We start from the raw sequence: 22,701 nt of genomic DNA on the forward strand, positions 1-22,701 counted from the left end.
AGTCCTCCCTGCCCAGCAACCCAGTTCTCTACTCTCCAAGTCCATACTAAGTCCAACTTCTGTGCCCTGCAGCTTCTTTGGGAACTTTCCAAACACCAGAATTTAACTTCCACCTCTCAGCAGCGCAGGTTAGAAGGCAGTTTCTAAGTTGGCTTCAGGACATTAAACCTCAGCGGCAGCATCAGCAGCACTCCCTGGGACTTCTGGTCTCACCTGACTGAGACTGTGCCTCCTTGTCTTAGACAGTGATTCCTTGTCAGCACCCTGGAGCTCTTCCACAGCCTTGGACAGGTCCCTTCAGCTTACCCAAACTCCCCAATACACAGGTCTTTCCCATTTCTCCTGTGCATTAAGATTTTCTCTTGTTTTACAGCAGGATTCATCCCAAATGGCATAAAATTAGAATATAGTTATGGACATTTTTACAGTTCCCTGTTCATGTTGTGAAAAAACCCCTTTCACACATATACCAAATACAGGGATATATGTGGATCTTAGTGGCTGACAAGGCAAGTCTAAGAATTCAGATGCCCCCAGGTGCTCAGTAGAAATATTAAGCCAATTAATACCAGTGAGAGTGAAGTTCCACTGCTGATCCTTTAAACACAGCTCAGTTATACTACCACGTTTATCTGATGGTAAGTAGCAGACCGGGGAGAGTGAAAATGCTCAGCATCAAAAAAGGAATAACATCAAGAACTTTTCAGTGCTGCCAAAACAATGTCCTCCCTTCCTCCAGGAGAAAGGTACAAATGACCTCAGCACCAACGCTTTGAGCTACTTTGCAGGCACTAAATATTTAATCAGAATGAAAAGACTCCCACATTTCACCAGAAAGCAAGAACTCCCAGTGCCCCCCATCCACATGATAAAAACTTCCATCTTTCACTGGTAGCTTCTTAGATGCAGCTGTTTTTATAAGGTAGAAGGCTGCAGCTTGTGGAAATGTGGGTGCAGCACAAAGTAAACTGAATCCAATGCCAACAAAAATATCATAAACACCACTACCTAACTCTGTTAGTCATTCATTCACCTGGCTGTCTGCAACTCCCACTGAAAAACAATTTAACATTTAAATTCAATTAAGACATTAAAAGACCCCATGCTTAAACCAGGCAGAGAAATTCTTAAAGCATAGGAACTGACATACTCAAAAGTGCCTTGTTTAAAAATCAACAGACCTGGCATCAGAACATTAGCCTGTAGCCAGGTCTAGGCAAGGCCTAGCCTCCACCCCTTTAAAAGGCAGCTCTGAGGGAGGAGTCAGGACCAGGCTCAGGGCAGCTGGCTTCAAAGGCCCTCTCTTGAGAGGGCAGAGAGGAAGCTCTAACATCTCTCCTCAGCACCAGAGACTATGTGAGCTACCAGGGAAGACAGCTCCAGGACAGAAGGTACTTGACTGACAGCCTGCCCTTTGCCTGGCCTGGGGCCTGTTCACTCAAAGCAGTCACACAACAGAGAAGAGACCTTACCATGCTCAGGGCTGAACCTCCCAGCTGAAGCCTTCCTCTGAACCCTGCAAAGCAACAGACAGCACTCAGGAGACAGCCAACAATTCTCATCACCTGCCAGCCATGGCAGGATTATCTAGGACACCAATAGGTAAATATGGTGCAAGCTCTAAAAAAACAAATAAACCCAACAAAAATAAGCACAAAAGAAACAAACACACACAACAACAAGAAAGAAAAATATTGTTTGGACTAGACACAACTCAGCCATGACTGCTTGATGTCCACCTCTTTAATTTCCAAAGCAACAGAGAGCTTATTTTATCCCCTCAGCTATCCACCAGAGGCAGGACAGAATTTCCATGACTTATCCCATCCTAAACTGCTCAGTGTGTTGGGAGAGACCCTCACACCACCTTTCCAAATCCATCTTCCCTGCTCAGGGGACCGAGCACGTATGAATTTACTGAAGGGGCAGCAGGATCTAGGGGCAATCATTAGCACTGCTACTGCTTTGATATTGCTAATGTCTAATACGCTCACATTGCTTAAGAAGCCCATATCACCTCCATCAATGCCGATGTCAAGCAGGAGATGGTAAAAAAAAATACAGAAAACAAATAAACCCCCACCAACACAGAAAACCACCAGCAGAAAGTACATATTTAAGTAACTTCACTGAATTGTTCCAATGAAATGTATTTTCACTGATGTCTTGAAGTTAAGCCATGCCCATGCAGACATTCTTCTCAACACAAGCCCAGACACCAAAGTTTGGGCAGGGGAGGCAGGTAAGGAAGGAAGCCAGCATTCTTGGGACTCCAAGGCCCTATTCGTGTCACTGCCACTTTTTGCAGTACTCAGTCCAGCATGCTGTCATACTCCATATCCCAGACTGATCCCCTCACAATTCCCACCATCTGCCCAGTGTCCTTACACAAGAAAACACAGGGTTGGGGCACTACAAGATCTAGAGGGCAGACCCTTAGATTTTCATCCATTCCATGGTCCCCACAGCAGAGGAAGAAGTGTTTTCTGGCTGATGGTCAGTAGGAGCCCACTGAGTAGTCATGGCCTTCTTCAGCTGCTCTGCTTAGATGCTTGCCACCCCACTCATCCCATATTTTCTGCAGGGTGTGGTGTCCTTGATGATAAGAAACAGAAAGGCTGTTCTTTTATAACCCCTTGACTCACCTAATGTAGTGCACAAAAGCAACAATCACTGAGCCCAGGTAAAAGGAGAGGAAACCCAGGAAGCTGAAGAACATGGCCTGCACATAAACAGACTCTGAGGAAAGAGAAGGGATCAGTCAGCTCACAAAGCAGGAACAGCACTTCTCAGGGTTAGCACTCTTCCCAATACCACCTTGTAAAAATGCCCAGCCCCAAAAAGCCCTTCCAAAACCATTTGCTTTCTTCAAAAGGAATCGACAGAACTTGTTGAGCACAATCTCCCCCCACTTCTTTACCCCCAGTGTTAGCTGGTGTGCCACACAGCCCTTCCTGGAAGGGAGCAGGCTCCAAGTGGTTTTGTCTCCTTTGCTGGTGCTTTCTGCACCATTCCTTGAGAGGCTGCTGGCCCAGTCATACCCCTCTATTCAGAAGTGCCAAGTTCCCCTGTAAAGTTGCTTTGTAGTGCCCAAAGATACTGACTTTTAATGGAGGGCACAATCGTCACTTGAAGGTTCTTTGTCCGCTGCAGGTTCCAGGTACGGTTGACATTCCCTGTGAGATGCACAGTGTACAGCAAATATAAAAACAATCAACATTAATCATTTCTGGCACTGATCTTGGTTCTCTGAACTTGCAAAAACAACAGGGTCTGGCTTTTCCCTAAACTGTGGGGATGGTTTTGCTTTAAACTTTTCTCTGCTCTGTCAATACACAGCCTTTCTTGAATGTTTCCCCCTTCTTCCTTGTTTGTAACCTGTTTTTTAGACTAGAAATCCCTGCTTGAGCATTCAGTATATTGCTTAATTCTGGATGTCTGAATCCCAAAGGCATCTCATCTCCTACTCATTTAATCCCCAAAGGAGGGATTCTCTCATTACAGGTAGTGGGAGTCCATTTTTGCCTTTGGCCAAATCTCTGTGAGTAAAACATTTCTGTGCAGGATGCCACTCTAGAAACTCGCTCTGTTTCTGCAGGGCTTAGCACACCTGGCCAGTACAGCTCTGCTGATGAGTGAATGACACCCCAAAGGGCACAGTTCTTTTTCTGGGGGAAAACTGGGTCAGAAAGGTGGCAGGGGAGTAGTTAAAAGCTGTTGAGGAGCCCAGTATATCTGTTGGTTGCAGTCTTGCTTCTTCTACAGGGAGGAAACTTTGAGGCTTTGAGAATAGGAATGTTCCCACTCCAGTTATAGCCACCACTTGACTGGTGGAGACTTTGCTTTTACCACTGCCCAGCAAGTGGGGACACAGTATTTTCTGGTTGGAAAAGACACCAGAACAAGCATTTTGTAAAATTATTCTCCCAAAATTTCCCATTTTTCCTGTTCCCCCAAGTTCAGAGCTGTCACATATCCCAAGATAGCAGTAGAAGATGCTCTCTGGAGGAACTGAGACTCCATGGAGCCAAAAGGATAACCCAGCAGCAGGGAGCAGAGGTGACAACCAAACAAAAAGCTGTAAGCAGAATTGCCTGGATGTCTCCAGTGTCTCCCAAGGCATCAGTGGTGCTGCTGAAAAGCAGATAACCCCAGCATGCCAGGCACCACACTAGACAGCCCTCTCCTGCACCTAAAAAGACTTTTAACCTGCCCAACAGTATCAGATTGATACTTCACTCTTCCTCACAACTACCTGGATAGGACAGACCTACACAACCACCCGATGGTATCCCACAGGAAGGTCCCAAAAGGCACACACTGCTCCATCACTCAGATGCAGCAATCAAATCCACCTCCCAGAACAACTTACCATGAATTGAAGAAGGCACAGAACCCCCACAGGCATAATCCTCTGGCTTGATGACAAACACAACAAAGAACTGCTCACCTGGGAAATCTTTTCTCTGCACAGAAGGATGGAAGAAGACAGAAAATCCATGAGACACAAAGCCTCTCCCCTCCAATAGGTCACAGATCAGGTTTTAATTGCTACACAGGCACCAGAAAACACCGTGACACAGATCAGCATCTCACCTGCACTGTTATGGCTGCCTGCTTTGTCATGGACTGATAAACTCCATTGAACTCCACGTTATGGTCCAGGTCATATACTGGGCACTAAAACAGGCAACTAAGAGTTAAACCAGGGACAACATCCAAACTATTTTCAAAGGAAGCCAGCTGGAAAGAACAGCATAAAAAGGCCCCAGTTGGGGTATCCAAGGGAACAGAACATCTTGCATGTCTGTATGCTCCTACACTGGAGAACCTTGCATTATTCAGAAAGGGGGGAAAAGAAAATAAGGATGGGGCTATTTCCCAGCTGCAAGCAGCAGCCAACCTCCATGACAGGGAACATCCCAGGAAAGGGGATAAAATAGACAGAAAGGAAATCAAACTGTAAAGGAAAAAAGACATCATGACTGAATATCAGAAGTTCCCCAAGCTGCCTTGAACCAGGGGAGAGTCAAGGGAACAGCACTGCTCCCTCCCTGAGCCACCAACATTCCACCCAACACCCTCCATGGAGGGACAGACCCATATCACAGGGCAGCAGGAAACCTCACAAGGGATACATAAATTCCCTATGTGGAATGTGTTCCCTATGGATAGGCTAAAAAGGAACAGCTTGTTCACCTATTTACAACAAAAATCTCTGTATGAGCTACTTGAACTCAGCATCTCTGTCTTGGCCTCCTTCCCACAGAATTTACATTCCTCTTTCAGGGGCTCCCTTCACCACCACCACCAGGGCAAAGCCCTGCCTTGGGCTTTTCCCTCTGCAGGGCACAGGCCCCTCACAGCTGGACACAGCTCCAGCAGGCAGATCCTTACCCTTCTCTGCTCCGACTTACCACAATATCCTGGACAGAGACAACTGAGCATGGGTAGGCTGCATCAGACACCACATTAATAATGACTGAATCGACATCCTGTGGAAATTTGTACAGAAAATACTGCAGAGAAAGAAGAGTACAAGAGTCATGATCCAGAAATCACCCTTGGCATTATCTTCAGCACCTTCCAAAGATACCTGAACAGCCCTAGATGGGCTTTGGGGTTGGATGTGGATGGCTTTCAAAAAAAATAAAATTTCAAATATTAAGAAATTATACTACAGAATAGCAGATAAAATATATACAGGCAGCTGCATATATACCCTTGCACAGTATGCTATTAGACACAAATATCTTCAATATGCAAAATACAGCACAGCTTCTGCTCCCTTAAGCTTTTTTCCACCTGATGAAGCTAAAGTGACTGCATTTTACACCCCATTCCATTTTATGTTGATATGAGCAATTTCCAGATGTTTCCATACTGCTGGCTGTACTTTTACATACGGAAAACATCACAGAGCTTTCTCAAATGGGTTACCTCAAAGACAGACCGTGAACAGTATTAAGTCAAATGGCTGAAACTCTGTCAAGAGTTTCATAAATAAATGATTGATGTTAGTTGTAGGATTTAGGGTTGTTTATTTGCTTTGATGGCAAAAACATAATGGGGGTTTCTCTTTGCACTTCAGCTTTGAAAATAATTTAGCTGTAACTAAAAAAATTTGTGAGACACTAATATGTGGGAATATTCCTGCTTTTTCTTTTTTTCCATCTCCTTCTTTGAGCAGGCCCACAGGACAGTTTGTGGGGTTAGAAAAAGGTGTTTTTTCAGATCTGAGCAAAAAGATGTCCCAGGCAATATCATTATTTGTATACTTGTGCAGTAAAAAGTTTGATGCACTACCCCAGCCAGCTGCTGGACAAGTGGGGCTCCCATGCCTGCTCCAGCAGGCAGGCTTGTTGCAAGGGCTCTCACCATCCCACTGGGAGGCCAGAGCCTGAGAGCTCAGGCTCCAAGCCACAGCTACCACGATGGGCTGATGGGCACCTCATTCCCCCTGAGAGGGACACAAGGCTGAGGAGTGGCACCACCTTCTTCCCTTCCACAGGATCAGCAGGCAGCCACTGCTGCCACACTGGAAGCCACCACCACCCCTGCTCCAAAACCATCACCTGAGACTTTCCCAACTGTAGAGCTCCTTTCTGGCACATAAACTTTAATGCTGAGCAAGGGCCAGCTGTTTCCTCCTTCTCTTCCCCCATGCCATTCCCAAGAATTATGGCTCCCAAGTGGGAGGGCAGGGATAAGCAGGAAACCACCCAAGCCTTTTCTTTCCAAGTTGGCCTTTTCTACTAGATTCATTCCTATCACCCCTCTCCAAGCAGGGCCCCTTCCCTGATGAAGGAGCACTGGCTCCAACCACAAGTCCCTACAAAGTGCAAACTCACCAAGCCAGTTTCCTTAGCAGAGCATATTTTATCTGCACCAAGTAAGGACATGGGCAGACTGAGCTCCTTGTGTTCCCAGCAGCACTTTTTCCCCTTGGAAGGTTTTAGGTGCACGAGAACCACCTTCTAGTTCATGAGGACTCTTCTATAATTTCCTCTAAGCCACACTTGCACCAGGGTACAGAATTAACACAAGGGCACTGAGGTCAGCCGTTCTCTGCTGTACACACTGCAAGTGTTATAAATGTGTTCAGCCAACAGTTCTCACCTGTACAAGCATATCCAATTTCTGCTTCTGCCCTCAGGCACAAACTGGGCTCCAGACAACATCTCCTTCAGTTGTTTTATCTTTTTACAACAGCCATCTAGATTTTAAATCCTCTTTTTTTTCTTCCCCCCATAGACTGTTTAATACTTTGATTTACAAAAACCTCAGCACTATACCAATTGAGAAGCAGCCTTCCTCCATACACCCAGTTATTAATTAAAAGTCATAAATCTCATATTATTAATTGTGACCAAAAAAATCAGACCACAGTCACAAAGTTAACTTCATATCCTAAACACTCTATATTCAAATTACAAAATTCTAAGTAATGAGAACTTATTAAGAGTCACCATTATTCCCCATGCTTCAGTAGTATACAATACTGCATGAATCTGCAAACCAAATTAAGACATTTGACAGCAAAAAGGATTAGCTAGGATGTCTGGTAACACAAAACCTAAAATTAAATGGTGTTATTAACAGCGAAAGCAACAACAAAAACAGAGTCCCAGTCAGCCTGGGTAAATCCTACTCCTTCCTAGCTCTACAAGTTCTTATATCTCTACAGTTACTGCCAACAGCATTTTCATTCAAGAGAGGATTTGTATCTGCAGAGCTCTAAACAAAGCTGTTCAGCTGGAGATGCTGCTCATATGTGCCTCCTTCTGAACTAACAGAATTGATGCCTTAAGTTTTAGCTTTCATATTTTCCAGATTTGATACTGCATTTGGTATATAACTCTGAACTTCACATAAAGTGTTAGCAAGTTCTCCTCACAGTGTAGTCAGACAAAACAATCATTTTTCAGTCCAAGAACCAAGGACACTGTTGCAGCTTCAGGCCCAAAAAGTATAAATAGTGAATTGAGGAGAGCAGTCTGGGAGGATGTGACTTCATACCCTGAAGCTGTAATAGGACAATTAACCCAAATATGTAAATGGACCAAAACTTATAAAAGTGTGAAAACTCGTGACCTATGGTCCATCTTGGGTGTAGCTTCAACCAGGCTCTTGTACTGCCCAGGGTGTATCTTTTTGAAGGCCTTTTCAATAAATACCTGCTTTATTCCTCTAACACTGTCTGGCCTCTGTTCTAGGTAGCCTCTCAAGCAATCAGTACAGGCATTTCATTATCACCTTTCAGCCTGACCTGCTGCCCTAAGCAAGGAACAGCAGTCTGAGTTCTTATGCACTTTTACAGCTTCTCTATTTCTGCGTTTATTTTTTCCAGTAAAGACTGTATCTTGACAAGTTATGCTCAGGCAAGTAAGCTGGAACTGTCAGGAACACAACACTGATGTGTATCACCTCACAGAAGTGCAGCAGCCCAATGGCCTCCAGACTTCTGGACATTTCTGTGATTTCCTGACATGCCAGTACCATTCATTTCCTCTGCTCATGGGTTTTGGGAGGATCCAAACGTGTCCCTAGAGTGACCGAAACACTGTTACCTCTTCACTGTACCCACAAAAAATTCAACAGTATGGAAATTTCCCTGCATCCTAAGATGGAATGCCCAGTCATAAAAGATTTGCTACCTAACAAAAGATCACATCAATCACTTGGATGTGGTAAGACATACAAGCAATTTACACAGGATTCCTCCTTACCTGGGGTTGGGAAGGGCTGGCAGTGAAGTTAAAGGCTTTGTTGGTCCTAGAAAACAAATGCCAGAATGTTGATGTCTAAAACTTTAAGAGCTGGAACACACACAAAGTACCTTCAAATTAAACAAAAGAAAAAGATTTTTTTTTCCTGGCTAGGAAAAACAAGGGAAGAGTAGGCAGACGGACCAAGTCCCTTAAGTGATGTTCAAGTGATACATTAAATTGCATTTGTATTCTCACGTCCCAGCTTACTCAAGTTGGAAGTTCTCCAGCCTGGTGACTAGCAGCTCATATGCAATATTGAACGGTGCCATGGAAGCGACGTCCACAAATATAATCTGGTCAGAGGGTCTTGTTTCAGGTGTTGGCTCAGCAGGACAGAGGGTCCGACTCACTTCTTGGTAATTGTAGGTCCTCTGATAGCTGCAACAGCCAGGGGAAGGAGGGAAGAGAAAGTTCATGGAAAAGAGAGAGAGAAAGAGAGTAGTTAAAAAGTTTTTCAGCACTACTAAGAATGGCATCATTTTTCCCCTGCTTGCATAACTGAAATTCTCATCTGAAAGGCCACAGGAGCATTCACTGTTTTACTCAGCATTCAAGCTCCACCTCTGCTGCCTCCTGCAATCTGCACAAGGGACTGGTCATCCTCAACATTTCACTTCCCTCGGGGATGCCCAAGGCAGCTGTGGATCTCTAACATCTGCCATTTAGTGGAGGCAAAGAGAGCACTGACAGCCACTGCTGCACCCATCGCCTGCATCAGGCAAAACACTGCAGGATATCTGCTGCTGGCTTCAGGATTCAATCACAAGATGAAGCTTCACATCTTAAATGGTCTAAGGTGCCTGAAAATTTTCTGTTTGGAGCCCATCAAACTGTAGGGTTAAGGAAGATACAAAGCAGCATTGCTCTCATGAACAACCAGCCCCAAAACAACCACCCCCTAGAATAAGTTTAACTTAGATGTTCCTGAGGTGAGAAGCAGAAGCTCTTTTTCCCCAAACACACTGTTACACAGAAGTTATGCTGCTCGTTCAAGAGCCTGTTCAAGCCCTGCCCCAAACCAGAGCCCAGGAACTACCTGCACACATGGTGGGTAACTGTGGAATGACAGCAGTGATGTGTGGTAGATTCAGCGACTGGTGCCACAGGCAGATTCCTCTCAGACAAGCCTCCTGGTACTCTGTGTACATATCTGAGAAGCTAAGAGCCAAGAGCCGGCTGCCAAGTAAGAGGTTACCTATTAAATCCTGGTCTTCCTACACCCAGCTGGCAGTGAGCAAGAATGCTCTGAAAGCAAGCCCGGCAATCTACAAAGGTTACAAGGTGTAGCATGTGAGGGAGGCTGCTGATGAATACAGCTGGTAGAGGAGTGTGTCACAAAGAAGAGACTCCAGTACTTACAGGCCTCGAAAAATCAGTGGGACCTGCCATGACAGCACCCCCTTCTGCTGGCGAACTACAAAGAGGACGGGGTATCGGAGGTTCTCGGAGCTGCTGTTCACGTACACCCGCACTGCATCTACCTGTGGGAAAAGAGAGCATAAGCTAAAGGTCGAGAACAAGGCAGCTCCAAATCTAGGTGGGAGAAGCCTTTCCCCCTTCCTCATTCTGACCCAGGTGCTGACAATATGCACAGGGAGATCAGTGGTGTTTATCACTAGACTAATTATTCCAATCCAGAAGCCATACCAAAGTGCCTCTCTGCTGATGCTGCAGTCCAGAACCACAGCCCTGTGCCCAGGTCAGAGGTGACTATCAGACAAGATACAGTGGACAAATGCAGGATATATAAGAGAGTCCAGAAGCTTCTGTTGGGAGCAACCTACATAACTTATCTTACAAAAATTAAGCAAACAGATACAGACACACAGACCCAAAGCCACAACTAAGAATTTTCTTGCTGGGACTCTTATGCACCCAACACAATCAACATTATTAGGAAAGTCACAAAGATGACATCAATAGCCAAGGATGAAAAAGCAGATTAGCAGCTGGCTCTCATGTAAACAATTCCAATATAACCATAATCCCACTTAACAAAGCAGGAATACATTGCTGACTGCCATCAAGTGGACAAGAAAGGCTGCTTGTGAGAAAGGGTTTTAATGCAGCTCATTGCACCAGCAACTGAAATTTCTCCTTACATTATCATTGACCACCACATGGTTGCAGAGGTAGGACAGCTGTGGTGTACAACACCCTCAGTTCACTATTTGAGAAACAAGAAGTTTGTCTGCACCACATGGAAATGTCACTATTTCCATTTGAAAACAGCATCCCTTCAGGTCCCTCTTCAGAACTGTAGACATTGATCAAGAATATAAAATACAAGAGTACATAACTCATCATATGATAAGAAACAGTCCATCTCGATAAGAGGCCTTGAAATAATGAAAGTATATTAAGTAGATAATATATACACATTTTAAACCTGCCACATCCTGAAAGATTATAATGGGCTCTCACTAGACCACTAAAAGACTGCTCATAGATATTCTGACTTTACACCCTCCAAGAAGAGTAAAGGTACAAGGAGGTAGCACCTTCTGAAAAGAACATACAGAATTAGGAGGTAGATGAAGAGTTATCAGAGACAGCAGCTTATTCTTACCCTGAGGGCACCAGTTTCAGAGAAATAACTTACATCTACAATTCCAAGTCAAAAAAAAAAATCCTATTTATTCTTGTTTGGTGATTCTAGGCTCACATGGGAGTTGAGTCTAGTAGAACAAAACACCTCCCTGAAAGCCATAATCATTATCAGTTTTCCTGACATTATCACTGTAATACAGAGGTGACAGACACCAATTCCTAAAAAACTAAGTCTTCAACAACAAAAAAACCCAAATAATTTAATTAAAACCCCCTTGAAATAGAAGGGCAGACATTAGAATCTTTCTCCATTGCCTTCCAGCATCTAAACATTTGCAAAGCTTTTTTGGTCTACTTTCCAGTTATTCCTTCCAGTCACAAAAGCTATACACGCAATTTTGTTTCTAAGTATATTTCACCATAAGGTGCTAAAACAAAGTTAAGAAAAACAGCACCACAAAGCAAAACACACAAGGAACACCTGAAGGGTGTCACCACAGGCAGCACTGGAAGGTAACTCGGTGGCTTCCTTAGTCCCTGTGGCTGCCCCGAGGGAGCTGAGCCAGCACACATTGGTGTAACTTGGAAACACAGGGACTGGGCTGGACAAGCTCCCGCTTGTTTGCTGGTGTTTGCTGTGACAAGGAATGAGGACATGAAGGAAGCAACTGGAACTGAACAAGAAAACAAATCTAAGGAGCATGAAGACACAGTGGTCAAGCCAGTCGCCTGCAAGGACAGGGAACAATTCTCCACCTAAGGGGAGAACAGCTATCACTGCAGAAAGGACACATTTCAGCTAGCAGTCCAGCAGCTTTTTGCCCATTAAACAGTTCAAACAAGCCCACCTCCACAGGTAAAGTGATTCTCACTTGCCTCAGGTTGGACATGTCTCTGTGAACCCTCCAGGGCTCAGCACATCAGTTCAATGCAATGGGGAGCTCACATCAAACTCAAAGCAAATAGCACTACTGGCTTATGCATCCTCAACTATGCATAAATACAAGCCAGAGATCAAGAAATTCTCTTCTCCGTTGACTTCATGAAAACAGACCATAACCCAGGACATGAGTTATGCATATACAGCAGATGGTCAGGTTTTCTTAATTGTACATGAATTTGTGTACATTAAATGAGTACAATTCATTCCCAGCCCTCCCAGCCTCTCCTTATAGGAGAAGTATTCCAGTGCCTTCATGGGCTTTGTGGCTCTGCACTGGACTCACTCCAGTAAGTCCATACCTTCCTTATACTGGGCAGTCCAGAACTGGACACAAGCAGGATCACCTAGAGCCAGCTGTTCATGGATGGAGACTCCACAACCTCTCTTGGAGACCTGTTATGATTATTGACCATCCTCAGTAAGAAAAGAAAGTTTCCCATCGATCCTAGAGAAGGGCAAGGGAAGGGAAACAAAAACATTGGTGATTAATGCTCTGATAGAGAAAAGCCTGAGAAGTGGAAGAAAGTCCCTTCTCTCTGCTGTGATCCAGCAGCCAGACTCCTCATTTGGTTCCCCTCTCTCCACAAAACTAAGCTGATTATAACCACCTACAACATTTATTCAGCTTTGCTGCTGATTCCATTACCTTATAATACGTGTAGGAAATAGGAATATCAGGAGAGGGAGGTAAGAGTCTCAAAACTCAAAATTCTTTTAAATCTAAGCACTTACCCACATGAAAACTGTATATGCCATATTACTACTATAATGACATCTCTACATCCTTACTGTGCTCAGCACTCCGTATTTGCTCTCTGTAACAGCTGGTTATAGCTCCTTTGCCCTGCTCCCCTAAAAGTCCATTTTCAGGTGCTTTGAGCTCTTTTTGTTCTGATAATATCTAGGGCAATATCCAGCTGCTTTAAGGCAGGATCACCTATGGCTAAGTATGGGCTCACAGATGGGATCCCACTACACTTCTTTCTCCCCCTCTCACCTTTCTCTCTGCACTCTACACAGGCAGAGCTGCTTCCCAGGCCATATTCAAACAGGGTGCCTCAAACAGAGAGGAGCATCAGAAAGTCAGAAGCAACAGTTACAGAGCAGCTCATTAAAAAGATCACAGTGTACTTCAAATTCACCTCAATACACCAACAATTCACTTGCAATGAATACCTCTGCTCCTCCTACATTTGCACATACCCAGGTCAATCAGGAGCATCACACTGCCCCATCAACATCTTGACTATAAAGTCCAGGAAACAAACAGGGTAATTAAGAAGCTGGACAGATGGCAATTGAGGTTCCAGTCCATCTAGTTATTTACCCTGCTGCCATCACCACAGCAACACAGAGCCTCCTGTGGGCAGATCCTGCACTTGCAGTGGAGGGGCCAGATCCCAGTCCCAGGGTGCAGCTCTGCTCTCCTCTCAGGATCTCAGGGATACAGCAGCAGCTCCCACCAGATCTGGTTGATGGGTGTCTTTCTTATACAACAGCTATTTCTGCTAAACACTGGAATGAAACAGGTGGGATTTGCCTGCTGGCCAAACCTGCACAAGAAGTTACTAATTAATGGTTGAAGACTTGGAAATAAGCTTGGGCATAAGTCCAGCAAAATGTAGGTGCAATTATGAGGAAGCTTAGGAAAGCGCAGAAAGAATTACCATTTAACTACAACCAGGGCTGCTCTTCATCTGTTGTCACTCACTCTCCAATTTAGTGCTACAGGTTAAAAGGAACCCTAATAATGTCTTGGAGAAAGACATTTTCCCTGGCAGGATGAACTGAGTAGCAGGAGCATCACAAGGGACAGGGATAAAAATGTACCATTTATGAATGGATGCTTATACTTTTTTAGGCGGCCTTCTTCTATTTGACCTATCGTAAACTTTTAATCCATGCTCTGCTTCTAGATTCTCTTGCCTTGATGTAGACAACATATACATTTTCACGTTACATTTATAACTAATTCACTTTTGAGCCAATGCTAGTAATCCCATCTTTCCCTTTAAAAATCAGCATTTGGTATTTGCCTTCAGCAAAATATATTTAGAAGAGTGAAAAAAAGCAGGAGGTGAAGAAAAAAAAAGGTGATTTATTTACTTCAAACATGCTTCCCCCTCCACACCTTTCCAAAGACTATTTCATTTTACAAACAAGCAGTTCTAACGCAAGAACCTTTCCCTGCTACAGAACCAGTGCTCCCATCACACATACCTCTCCCTTCACACAAAACTTTATGTAGAGACTCCAATGAAAAAGCAGTTAATTTAAAATTATAATCATCACAAAGACTATGAGCCTCCTCTGCATCCATCCCCACTCACTTTGCACTGGTGACATGAGGAGGAAGTTTTGCCTGGGCAGTAACAAGGTCAACCAGGCTGCTGTCTCTCCTACATTGCCAGCACTGCTGAGGGACTTCATTTTGGAGCAGATCATTGCCAGTCCCACAGAAAACCAGTTGCACCCTCCCCTTCCTTGCACACTCACAGTAGGAGGTATTATAATATAGTGCTAGATTTCATCTGCACCCTCCAAGCTGAAACCCTCATCCTGGGAAACAAACTTGTGTACCAAATGCTCCCTTTGACAAGGCTGGCCCTACACAAATATTTGTCAGCAATAACCATACTGCTGCCTTTTGTGCTGCAGGGCTGAGGCAGGGTCAGGACTGCTTCAGAGACTTCTGCTCCTCACATTCCTTCCCAGAGCCAAGGCTCTGCTGTGTGCAGGGCTATTCACCAGCCACGCTCCTGATAGTTTTATTTCTTAGATGACTGACCTTGAAGTTTCTCCTGTGTTTCAAGGTGGAAGACAGCTGAATAAAGAGAGAGCTCTCAACTCTGTATAAAAACGTGTTAGACCAGGAAAGACAAATATTTGTACTTCAGTTCCACCACCACCATGGAGATAGGGAGAGGGAAGAAAATAAAGGAAAAAAGTACAGCTGAATTCCATTCTCTAGATGGGAACAGGCAGAAGGAGCTGGCCCCAAATTCGCACAGCTGAACAGAACTAACATGGCTGCAAACTTTAAGCAAAATAAACCAGGCTCTTGTTGACATGAAAGAAACCTCAGACTGATTATTAAATCTGCATTTCCCACAGAGATTACACATCATTTTAAGACTGTGGGGATGTGAATTTAAGGGCAAGGCAGGAGGTTGCAACAACAGTTTGTGCTGTAAGCGAAGGTTTCCAAGAGCTTTACCGTGGATTCCTTTCCAAAAGCTCTTGCTAAGCAAAGCCTTTGAGTCACACCAGGGCTCCACCACGCTCTCCACCGCACCCACACGCCAGCCGCTCCTTGCGAGCCTGTTGGGATTATCAGTCCGTGTTGCGACAGCGCTTGGTCGTGGGCCTGCCAAGGCAACAGGCCAAGCCCGTGGGCAGGGAACACATCCGGCAGGCAAACACACAGCCTGCTGCTCACAATGAAAGGTCTCAGCACAGGACACGTGTACAAAAGCCACTGAACTGCTGCTGGCTGTTGCATGAGAAAGAGGTGCTTCATTTTTATATAAACCCTGAAATTAAGTGAAGTAGGATTGAGCCAGATAGACTAAAGCAATCGTGGCAGTAAATGAATACCTCATCGGCACCGAACTCTGCTGATCTTCCCACTGACAAGGCAATAGGGGAAGCTGAGACCCAGAAAGAAAATATTTGAGACAGTGACAGGTTTTAGAGAACCTCTTTTCTGCTGTCTCCTGAGATGTGAGCACTACTCCTGGCTGACAAGAAAACAAATGGAGCTCAGAAGATCATTCCCTCTCAGCCTTTCTCTGTCTCTGTGCTCCAATGTCAATAAGGCTTAATTGCCAAAAGCAATCTGTCAAATAACCTTGGCCCACAGTTTTATTCCAACATTTCTGCCAGGAGTATTAAATACCCGAAGCAGCATAAATGAGGAGACAGACTCTGGGTATGTCAAGCACAGCCTTGGACACATTAACATAATTGCTCCAAGATTAGTATTTTTCATTTAAATGTTTCACTCTGTGCCAATGTACTGTGTGGACTTACAGTCTGACATTGACTTTCCCAAGAATTCGCTTGTTTGCAACAGTATCTGTGAAGCATTAATGGAAGGCAGACAAATAGAAAACATGATAATGTTTATCTTTTTCCATTTTTGAAATTTTGCCCTGTAACCAATGTCACTAGGGAGTCTCCAGGACAGCCAGAAGGAGAAACTGGGAGTTGCCATGCTGGATGAAGTATGAACCTGTTTCTGAACACCCTCAGACTTCAGGAAGACGTTAAAAATAAAAAGTCCTATTTTGAACAGTCAGTTAAGGAAAAATCTACTCTGCATAATAATTGCATCTTCCTAAACCACAGCAGCTGGAACTCTGGGTCAGGCCAACCCCTGAAACAAAAAGGTTTATAACATTTCCAAACTAACTTTGTAACTCCAAGCTTCTGGCAGTAACTCCAGGGATTGCTGTCAGAAGGTAGATACCTGGTTTTTGGCTCCTGAGTTCTTCACTTCAGTAACACTTTGGATGTGGATTGAATTATGTCTTGTAATGCATGATGTCTCTTTTTAAAAACCATTTTCCATTTATTTTAAACTACACTGAAGCAGCTATTTCTACGCTTAAAGAAAACCATCAGTGTAAAAAAGTAAGGAAGGCTGTTTCTGAAATCCTCTGTGGTTCTCCAAGCATACACAGCATGAAATTATGTTTGCTTATGCAAATGTACTAAACTATATTTTCCAACTGAGCAGATGGCACACCCTTGCCATATACCTTTTACAGTCTGCACTTCGATTCCTTACATATCCCCTGAAACAGCAGATGAGGTTCATACAGAAAAAGCTTACCTCCCTACCAACAACTTCTGCATAAGTTATTTGAGGACATTTCAGCCTCTACTTACAATGCAAATGTATAATAAATTGCTGTACTGTTCTTGGAAAGAGTTCAAACTGAGGAGAGGCATTTTGATGAAGTTCCTCTTACTCAGAATTTGTTTTCTTTTTTAATCTAAACATCTTGGGGATGGGGAAGGAACAACAAAACCTGATCAGCTTTGATTTTAAACATGACAGCCCAACAAGAAGACAATTACTAAGATTTAAAACAACATTCAAATTCAAAAGAGATGCTTTAGCTCAAGGACAAGTTATCGAGCTTGACAGCATTAGCTTACACATTAGAAATAAAAATAAAATTCCTGCCAGCACTGCAGTCACCATCTGAAGGTCTGTGGGCCACCCTGCAAGAAACCAGAGCAGCTTTCAGGGGTTTTTTTTTCCCCTAAAGCCTGCAAACTGATAGCCTCTGTCAAGATGTACTTTCTTTTTTGCCTCCTGGGTAGGGAAACCCACAAAGTGAAAAATCTGAGAAAGGTAAAAGAATAATTTAAGTTTGAGGGGCTCTCAGTTGCTTCTATCCCCAGCTGAGAGCAAAGCCACATCCCACACCATTCTTTCATCTAAGATACCTCACTTTTGTCAGTTTTCAAGACCGTATTTTCTGATGCAAAAAACAACAGTCAAGTCTGAGTTTTTAGTAGATTCCCATGCAATTTCTCTCATAGCTAACTTTTGTTTTCCCCTGTAAGCAAAAGCTTTTTGTGTGACCCTAGGCAGGGTGAAGAGTGTTCAAGAGAACCCACTGAGAAGCAGCAAGCACATTCCAAGTGCTGTGTGCTCTGTACTGCCTATGCTGTCACCTCCTAGGGTTGGCTGTTTTCTTTAAGAAATATAATTTATATACACAAGTTACTCCAAAGGGATTCTGTTGAACCCCGCTTGGCTTCAGACACCATATGCTATAATTTGCTTTGATTTTTTTTTTTTTTTTTTTGGGATTTGACATTGTGCCTACGCTCCTGTCATAAAAGGCATTTACTATTAGGTTCCAGAAATAGTGTGCTGAGGCTCTTCCACTGTCCTGTGGTGAACAGGCTAGAGCCAGCAACAAAAGAGCAATAGTGTTCAGACCCTGGAGATCCTGCAATAACAGCAGCTCTACTAACATCAGGAGATCTTCTCATGCAAGCATTTGCAATCTTCCCAATTTCTTTGATTTTTACCTGCATCTTTGTGGCTAAACCGGTGGGCTTCCACTCAGCATCAAGGACAGAACTTAACCTGTTGTCCTCACTATAGCTTGGGCTCTGCAAACAGCTGACTAAAGTTTTATTGCATGCATGGTGTAGCTGTGCACTGAAAGCTGGGCTGGAGCCAAGACTAACATTATGGAGAACATGGACAGGACACCATGGAAATACTTTGAGAGTTTAATTCCAGCCTGACGGGTCCTACATGTGAAACCCAAAGCCAGCTCAGAAGCAAGAGGTGAAAAAATTACTCTTAGAGTTGTTATAATAGACATGGGTGCTGCTGGAGTGAGACCTACACTAGCATGTCAAACAGCAGAGAACAGCAAACACAGATTTGATCACTGCCACTTATTAAACCAGGTTGCCCTGTGCAGTAGATCAAGGAGTTTCCCTGCAGCTAGGACAGATGGCTTTGGTCTGAGCAAGTGACTCATCACACAATTCCAGAGGAACATATGAGTGAATGAATTCCCATTCTGGCTTCTTGCCTAGAGAAAAGTAAGTGCAACTACCATCCACACCTAGGAAACAAGACCCATTCACTAGAGGTTAGAGGAACACAAATGCATCATGCTCTTTGGCTGGAAAAGGCACTTGGTCACAAAATTTAAGGCATGCAATTGGAAGATTTCTGATCTTCTTGCTAGTGTTGATACCACTCTTCCTTTAGGACAGTCAGTGTTTTCCTACCTGGAACTCTGAAAAAAAAGGAAGGGTAATGATGGTAGCAACCCTCCCTGGTAGTACACAGCCTCTCATTGACTGAAGGCAATTTTTTACCCATCACTCCTCAGACAGACTTCACAGACAAGGCACTCACTCCAGGGCTACACATCCTCACACTGCACAACTGCTCAGCAGAGAAGCCACAGCTAAATCAACTGTCAATCACAATTTATGGTAAATCAGGCCATATGGGAACTGAGACTGGGGCTCTGTTCCTAGTCCTGGCAAGGGAGGAGGAGGGAAATAGCACCCACTCTTTCTCTTAAAATAGGTGCAGCCCACTGCTCAGCTTTGGAGCTCATTGCAACCAATATGTACTGCATGAATGTCCAAGAACTGTGTCTGGATCGCAGGAGCTTTGCCTACAAAGGGAAAGTTGGAAACTTGTTCTCTTCAGAGATACTTGGTTTTCCAAATATAATCCAAGTATTTCCCAAATAATACTTTCAGGTGACCTGAGCTCCAATGAGGAAAAAAAACACTTTTGTTGTCTTCTTCCTCATGATATTTTCCTGGACCACTTACGATTTGGTACAGGACATACCAACCTGCACAAGATTAATGTAACTTGTGTTTTCACAAATTAAATTAACCATTAGCAACTGCCAGATCTTACAGTGGTGGAAAATCTCATTCACTTTGAATTCCATGAGTACTCACACACACACACTATTCTTTTTGAAAACCCTGGTATTACTGCAAACATAGAACTAAGCAGGTTCTCTTACTTGTCACATAAAGCCTTCTCCAGTCAATGGTAAATCCAGCAGAAACATTCTACAGCACTTTGTCAGTCTTCTAAGCAGGAACACACTGCACATGCAGCTCCAGCAAATCAGCAAAGGTCTCTTTCCTTTCTCCCTCTCAAGCAAGGACATGTTGAACATGTGGAATGAGAGTGCTTTTTTTTTTTTTTTACCCCCATCCTGGATGTCTCCAGTGTAAATAATCCTAAAATAAAATAACCCTGTTTGCCCATCTAATTGTTCACAGGCTTCTAACAGGCACATCTGCCTTTGCTGTTAGAGCATGAGGGCACAGCAACAAGTGACCCAGCTGGGTTTATTACTATGTTTTTTTACACACAGAATTTAAAATTAGACAAGCAGCTGTTCAGGGGGGAGAATTTCATAGAGCAGCTAGAAAGAAAAAAAAAAGGGAATTCAAAGAGCAGTAAGACTACCCCAGTACAAATCAAGAGTTTCCACCACGAGGAAGGAGTTTGTTACGTGCCTTTATTCACAGGCCAGCTGTCGAAGACCTTTGCAGCAGAGGGGGCTGTGCTTCTCCTCAGCACAACTTTGATAGTTCCACCTCAATTAACACCTAAATCCTAGTACTTACAAGACTGTCAGCTCTCCTGCCTCTAGACAAGTGTTTCTGCACAGCACATAGGAAGGTTTTTCCCTGTCCACAGACAGAGAGATCTGGCAATGTATTTAAACACAGAAGTTTCAGCTGGGTGATTTGGTCCACACAGAAGTATCATCATTTTCATTTTACCCGTAAGTTGAACAGAAAGGAAGCCACATGTCTCAAAGCAGCTCTGCTGCAGAGCCCTGAGTTGTGGTTTCTTCACTTTGTATATTCCTGATTGTGAATACTGTCATGGGACTCACTTTTTCCCTCCTGTATGTTATAAATGACAATATAGTACTGGCTTTCTCATTTATGTATTAGCTTCTGAATATTATTATTAATCACAAAGATGTTTATATGGTACAATTTATATATTTTTCCATTAAACTGCTTTTTGGTGTAGTATAATCTGTGAGTTTATGTAGGCAGAGTATAGCTTATATAAATAGAAAAATAGTAATTTCATAAATATATCTTAGGCTATAGCACAGTATTAAAATAGCAGCTATGTGATGTTAAAATACTTTTATGTAACTAACTCAGAGAATGGTGTAAGATAATCAAGTAGTTCCTTGCATTTGTAGAGTATGATAGACTAAACAGAATAGTAGTAAGGTAACAGTGACAAAAACCAGAACCTAATTTACTGACTCCTCATTATCAGGGAGTATAAAAACAACAGGATAGACCCACGAGAAGAAATAAAATATATTGCTTTAATCTACAAGATGGCATGAAGACAAGTCAAAAGTTAAAACCAAGCAAAACAACATCTAAACTCAAAGAAATGTTTGAATATATATAAATTCTTATGAATATGCATATACCCCCTGTAATATAACAGTATATAAAGAACATTGTTTTAAGCTAAGGGTGTGCTTTTGGCAGATAGACAAGCACCCCAACAATGGATTTTTATCCCTTTTATCCCTTACTAAACTTTTTAAATTTTTAAAGAATGAACTTTGTTTTTCACACCTGCTGCATGCATTCCCACATCCCAAGGAGGAAGGATGATGACATGGATGAAGAGCATCCTCTGAGGTCAGGCAAGCACAATGCTTTTCAGAAAGCAGCAAGTCTCTAAAGCACCAAACAGGAGAAAAGGTGTTGTTCCTTCCTTTCTCTCATCCATCATTCAAGCACTGCTCTATTCAGCTGCATTTTCAGATGCGCCTGTGCAGCCATCATCGGTAACCAGAAAATTTACAGAGGGTTGATGGATCACAAGCCAGCCCTCATATTTTGTCCTTGTCCCCAAGTTTTCCCTTGCTTTGTAGGCCTGGCTTCGTGAGAGCAGCAGAGGGGAAAACAGCAGAATTTAAAGTATCATGAAAATTAATTCCTGTTTTCAGAGCCAGATCACTCCAGACCTGACTTTGTTTCAGAGCAATTAAACTCATCCACTGCAGCCCTTCCATATGGGGAATGCTCTTTTTATTCAATTAACTTTTCTGTAACCAAGGTTGATTACCCATGTGGTATCTGCCTTGAGTTATCAGAGGCTTCTGGCTAAACTACCATCAGCACAGAGACACAAAGAGACCAAAAAGAGCAGAAGTGCAGAGAGCTCACAAGTGGCAGGCAACTGGCAAACACCGGCTCGTATTCCCTCACTAAGTTCAAGGCTTAAGACTGTAGCAAAAGGCAACGACTAATACACTGAGTTTTTGCAGGACTTGCATTCCTTCACAACACCCAGCAGCAGGAAGACAGCATGTCCCTAAACATCTTCCCACTTTTACATAAGAAAACCCTGCCCACAAGAACTTGGGGATTAAAGCCAAGATTTCCACTACCAAGCTTTTAAATCTTGAGCAATTCTCAACAACACGGAGACACAGGAACACCAAGACAGTTCAACCTTTGACCATGCCAGCAAGAGGAGATCCAGTCATGTTTGCCTCTCATGGGTTCAGGGCTGTGGCTAGGAAAGGGGATGCACATAGCCACAGACAAGCACCCCAGCTAGATCAGCCACCTTCTTGCCAGCTTCCACTGGTTCATCTCAGAAATGGCACCTGTGGAGCTCAGTAAGGAATCACAGAATTGGAAGATCATCTTCAGAGATCATCCAGTCCAAACACCCTGTCATGGGCAGGGAGATATCTTCACTATATCAGGTTGCTCAAAGCCTCATCCAACCTGACCATGAACACTCCCAATGATGTGTATCCGCAACTTCTCTGGACAACCTGTTCCAGTGCCTCATCATAAAAAAAAAAAAAGAATTCTTCCTTATGTCCTACCTAAATCTACACTTTTGCA

The 22,701-nt window shown here is 43.5% G+C and overlaps 1 protein-coding gene across 4 annotated transcripts in view; it reads right to left on the reverse strand.

Annotated features, from left to right (window-relative positions):
- Positions 1-22,701, reverse strand: part of SIDT1 (SID1 transmembrane family member 1) — a 43,409-nt gene that overhangs the window by 18,453 nt on the left and 2,255 nt on the right. For 2 of the 4 annotated variants that reach the window (XM_086884054.1, XM_086884053.1), the window contains exons 2-10: positions 10,131-10,252; positions 8,979-9,149; positions 8,730-8,775; positions 5,418-5,519; positions 4,597-4,680; positions 4,373-4,466; positions 3,105-3,176; positions 2,646-2,739; positions 1,473-1,516 (exon numbers count right to left, since the gene is read on the reverse strand). In XM_086884054.1, the coding sequence (XP_086740180.1) occupies positions 1,473-1,516; positions 2,646-2,739; positions 3,105-3,176; positions 4,373-4,466; positions 4,597-4,680; positions 5,418-5,519; positions 8,730-8,775; positions 8,979-9,149; positions 10,131-10,252 (829 nt within the window). Of the gene's footprint in view, positions 1-1,472; positions 1,517-2,645; positions 2,740-3,104; positions 3,177-4,372; positions 4,467-4,596; positions 4,681-5,417; positions 5,520-8,729; positions 8,776-8,978; positions 9,150-10,130; positions 10,253-12,563; positions 12,658-15,481; positions 15,701-22,701 lie in introns of those variants that run through there. The other 2 variants (XM_086884056.1, XM_086884055.1) reach the window with 2 other exon arrangements.

Source organism: Cyanistes caeruleus, chromosome 3, assembly GCF_971803275.1.
Source record: "Cyanistes caeruleus chromosome 3, bCyaCae1.hap1.1, whole genome shotgun sequence".
Lineage (NCBI taxonomy): Eukaryota > Metazoa > Chordata > Aves > Passeriformes > Paridae > Cyanistes > Cyanistes caeruleus.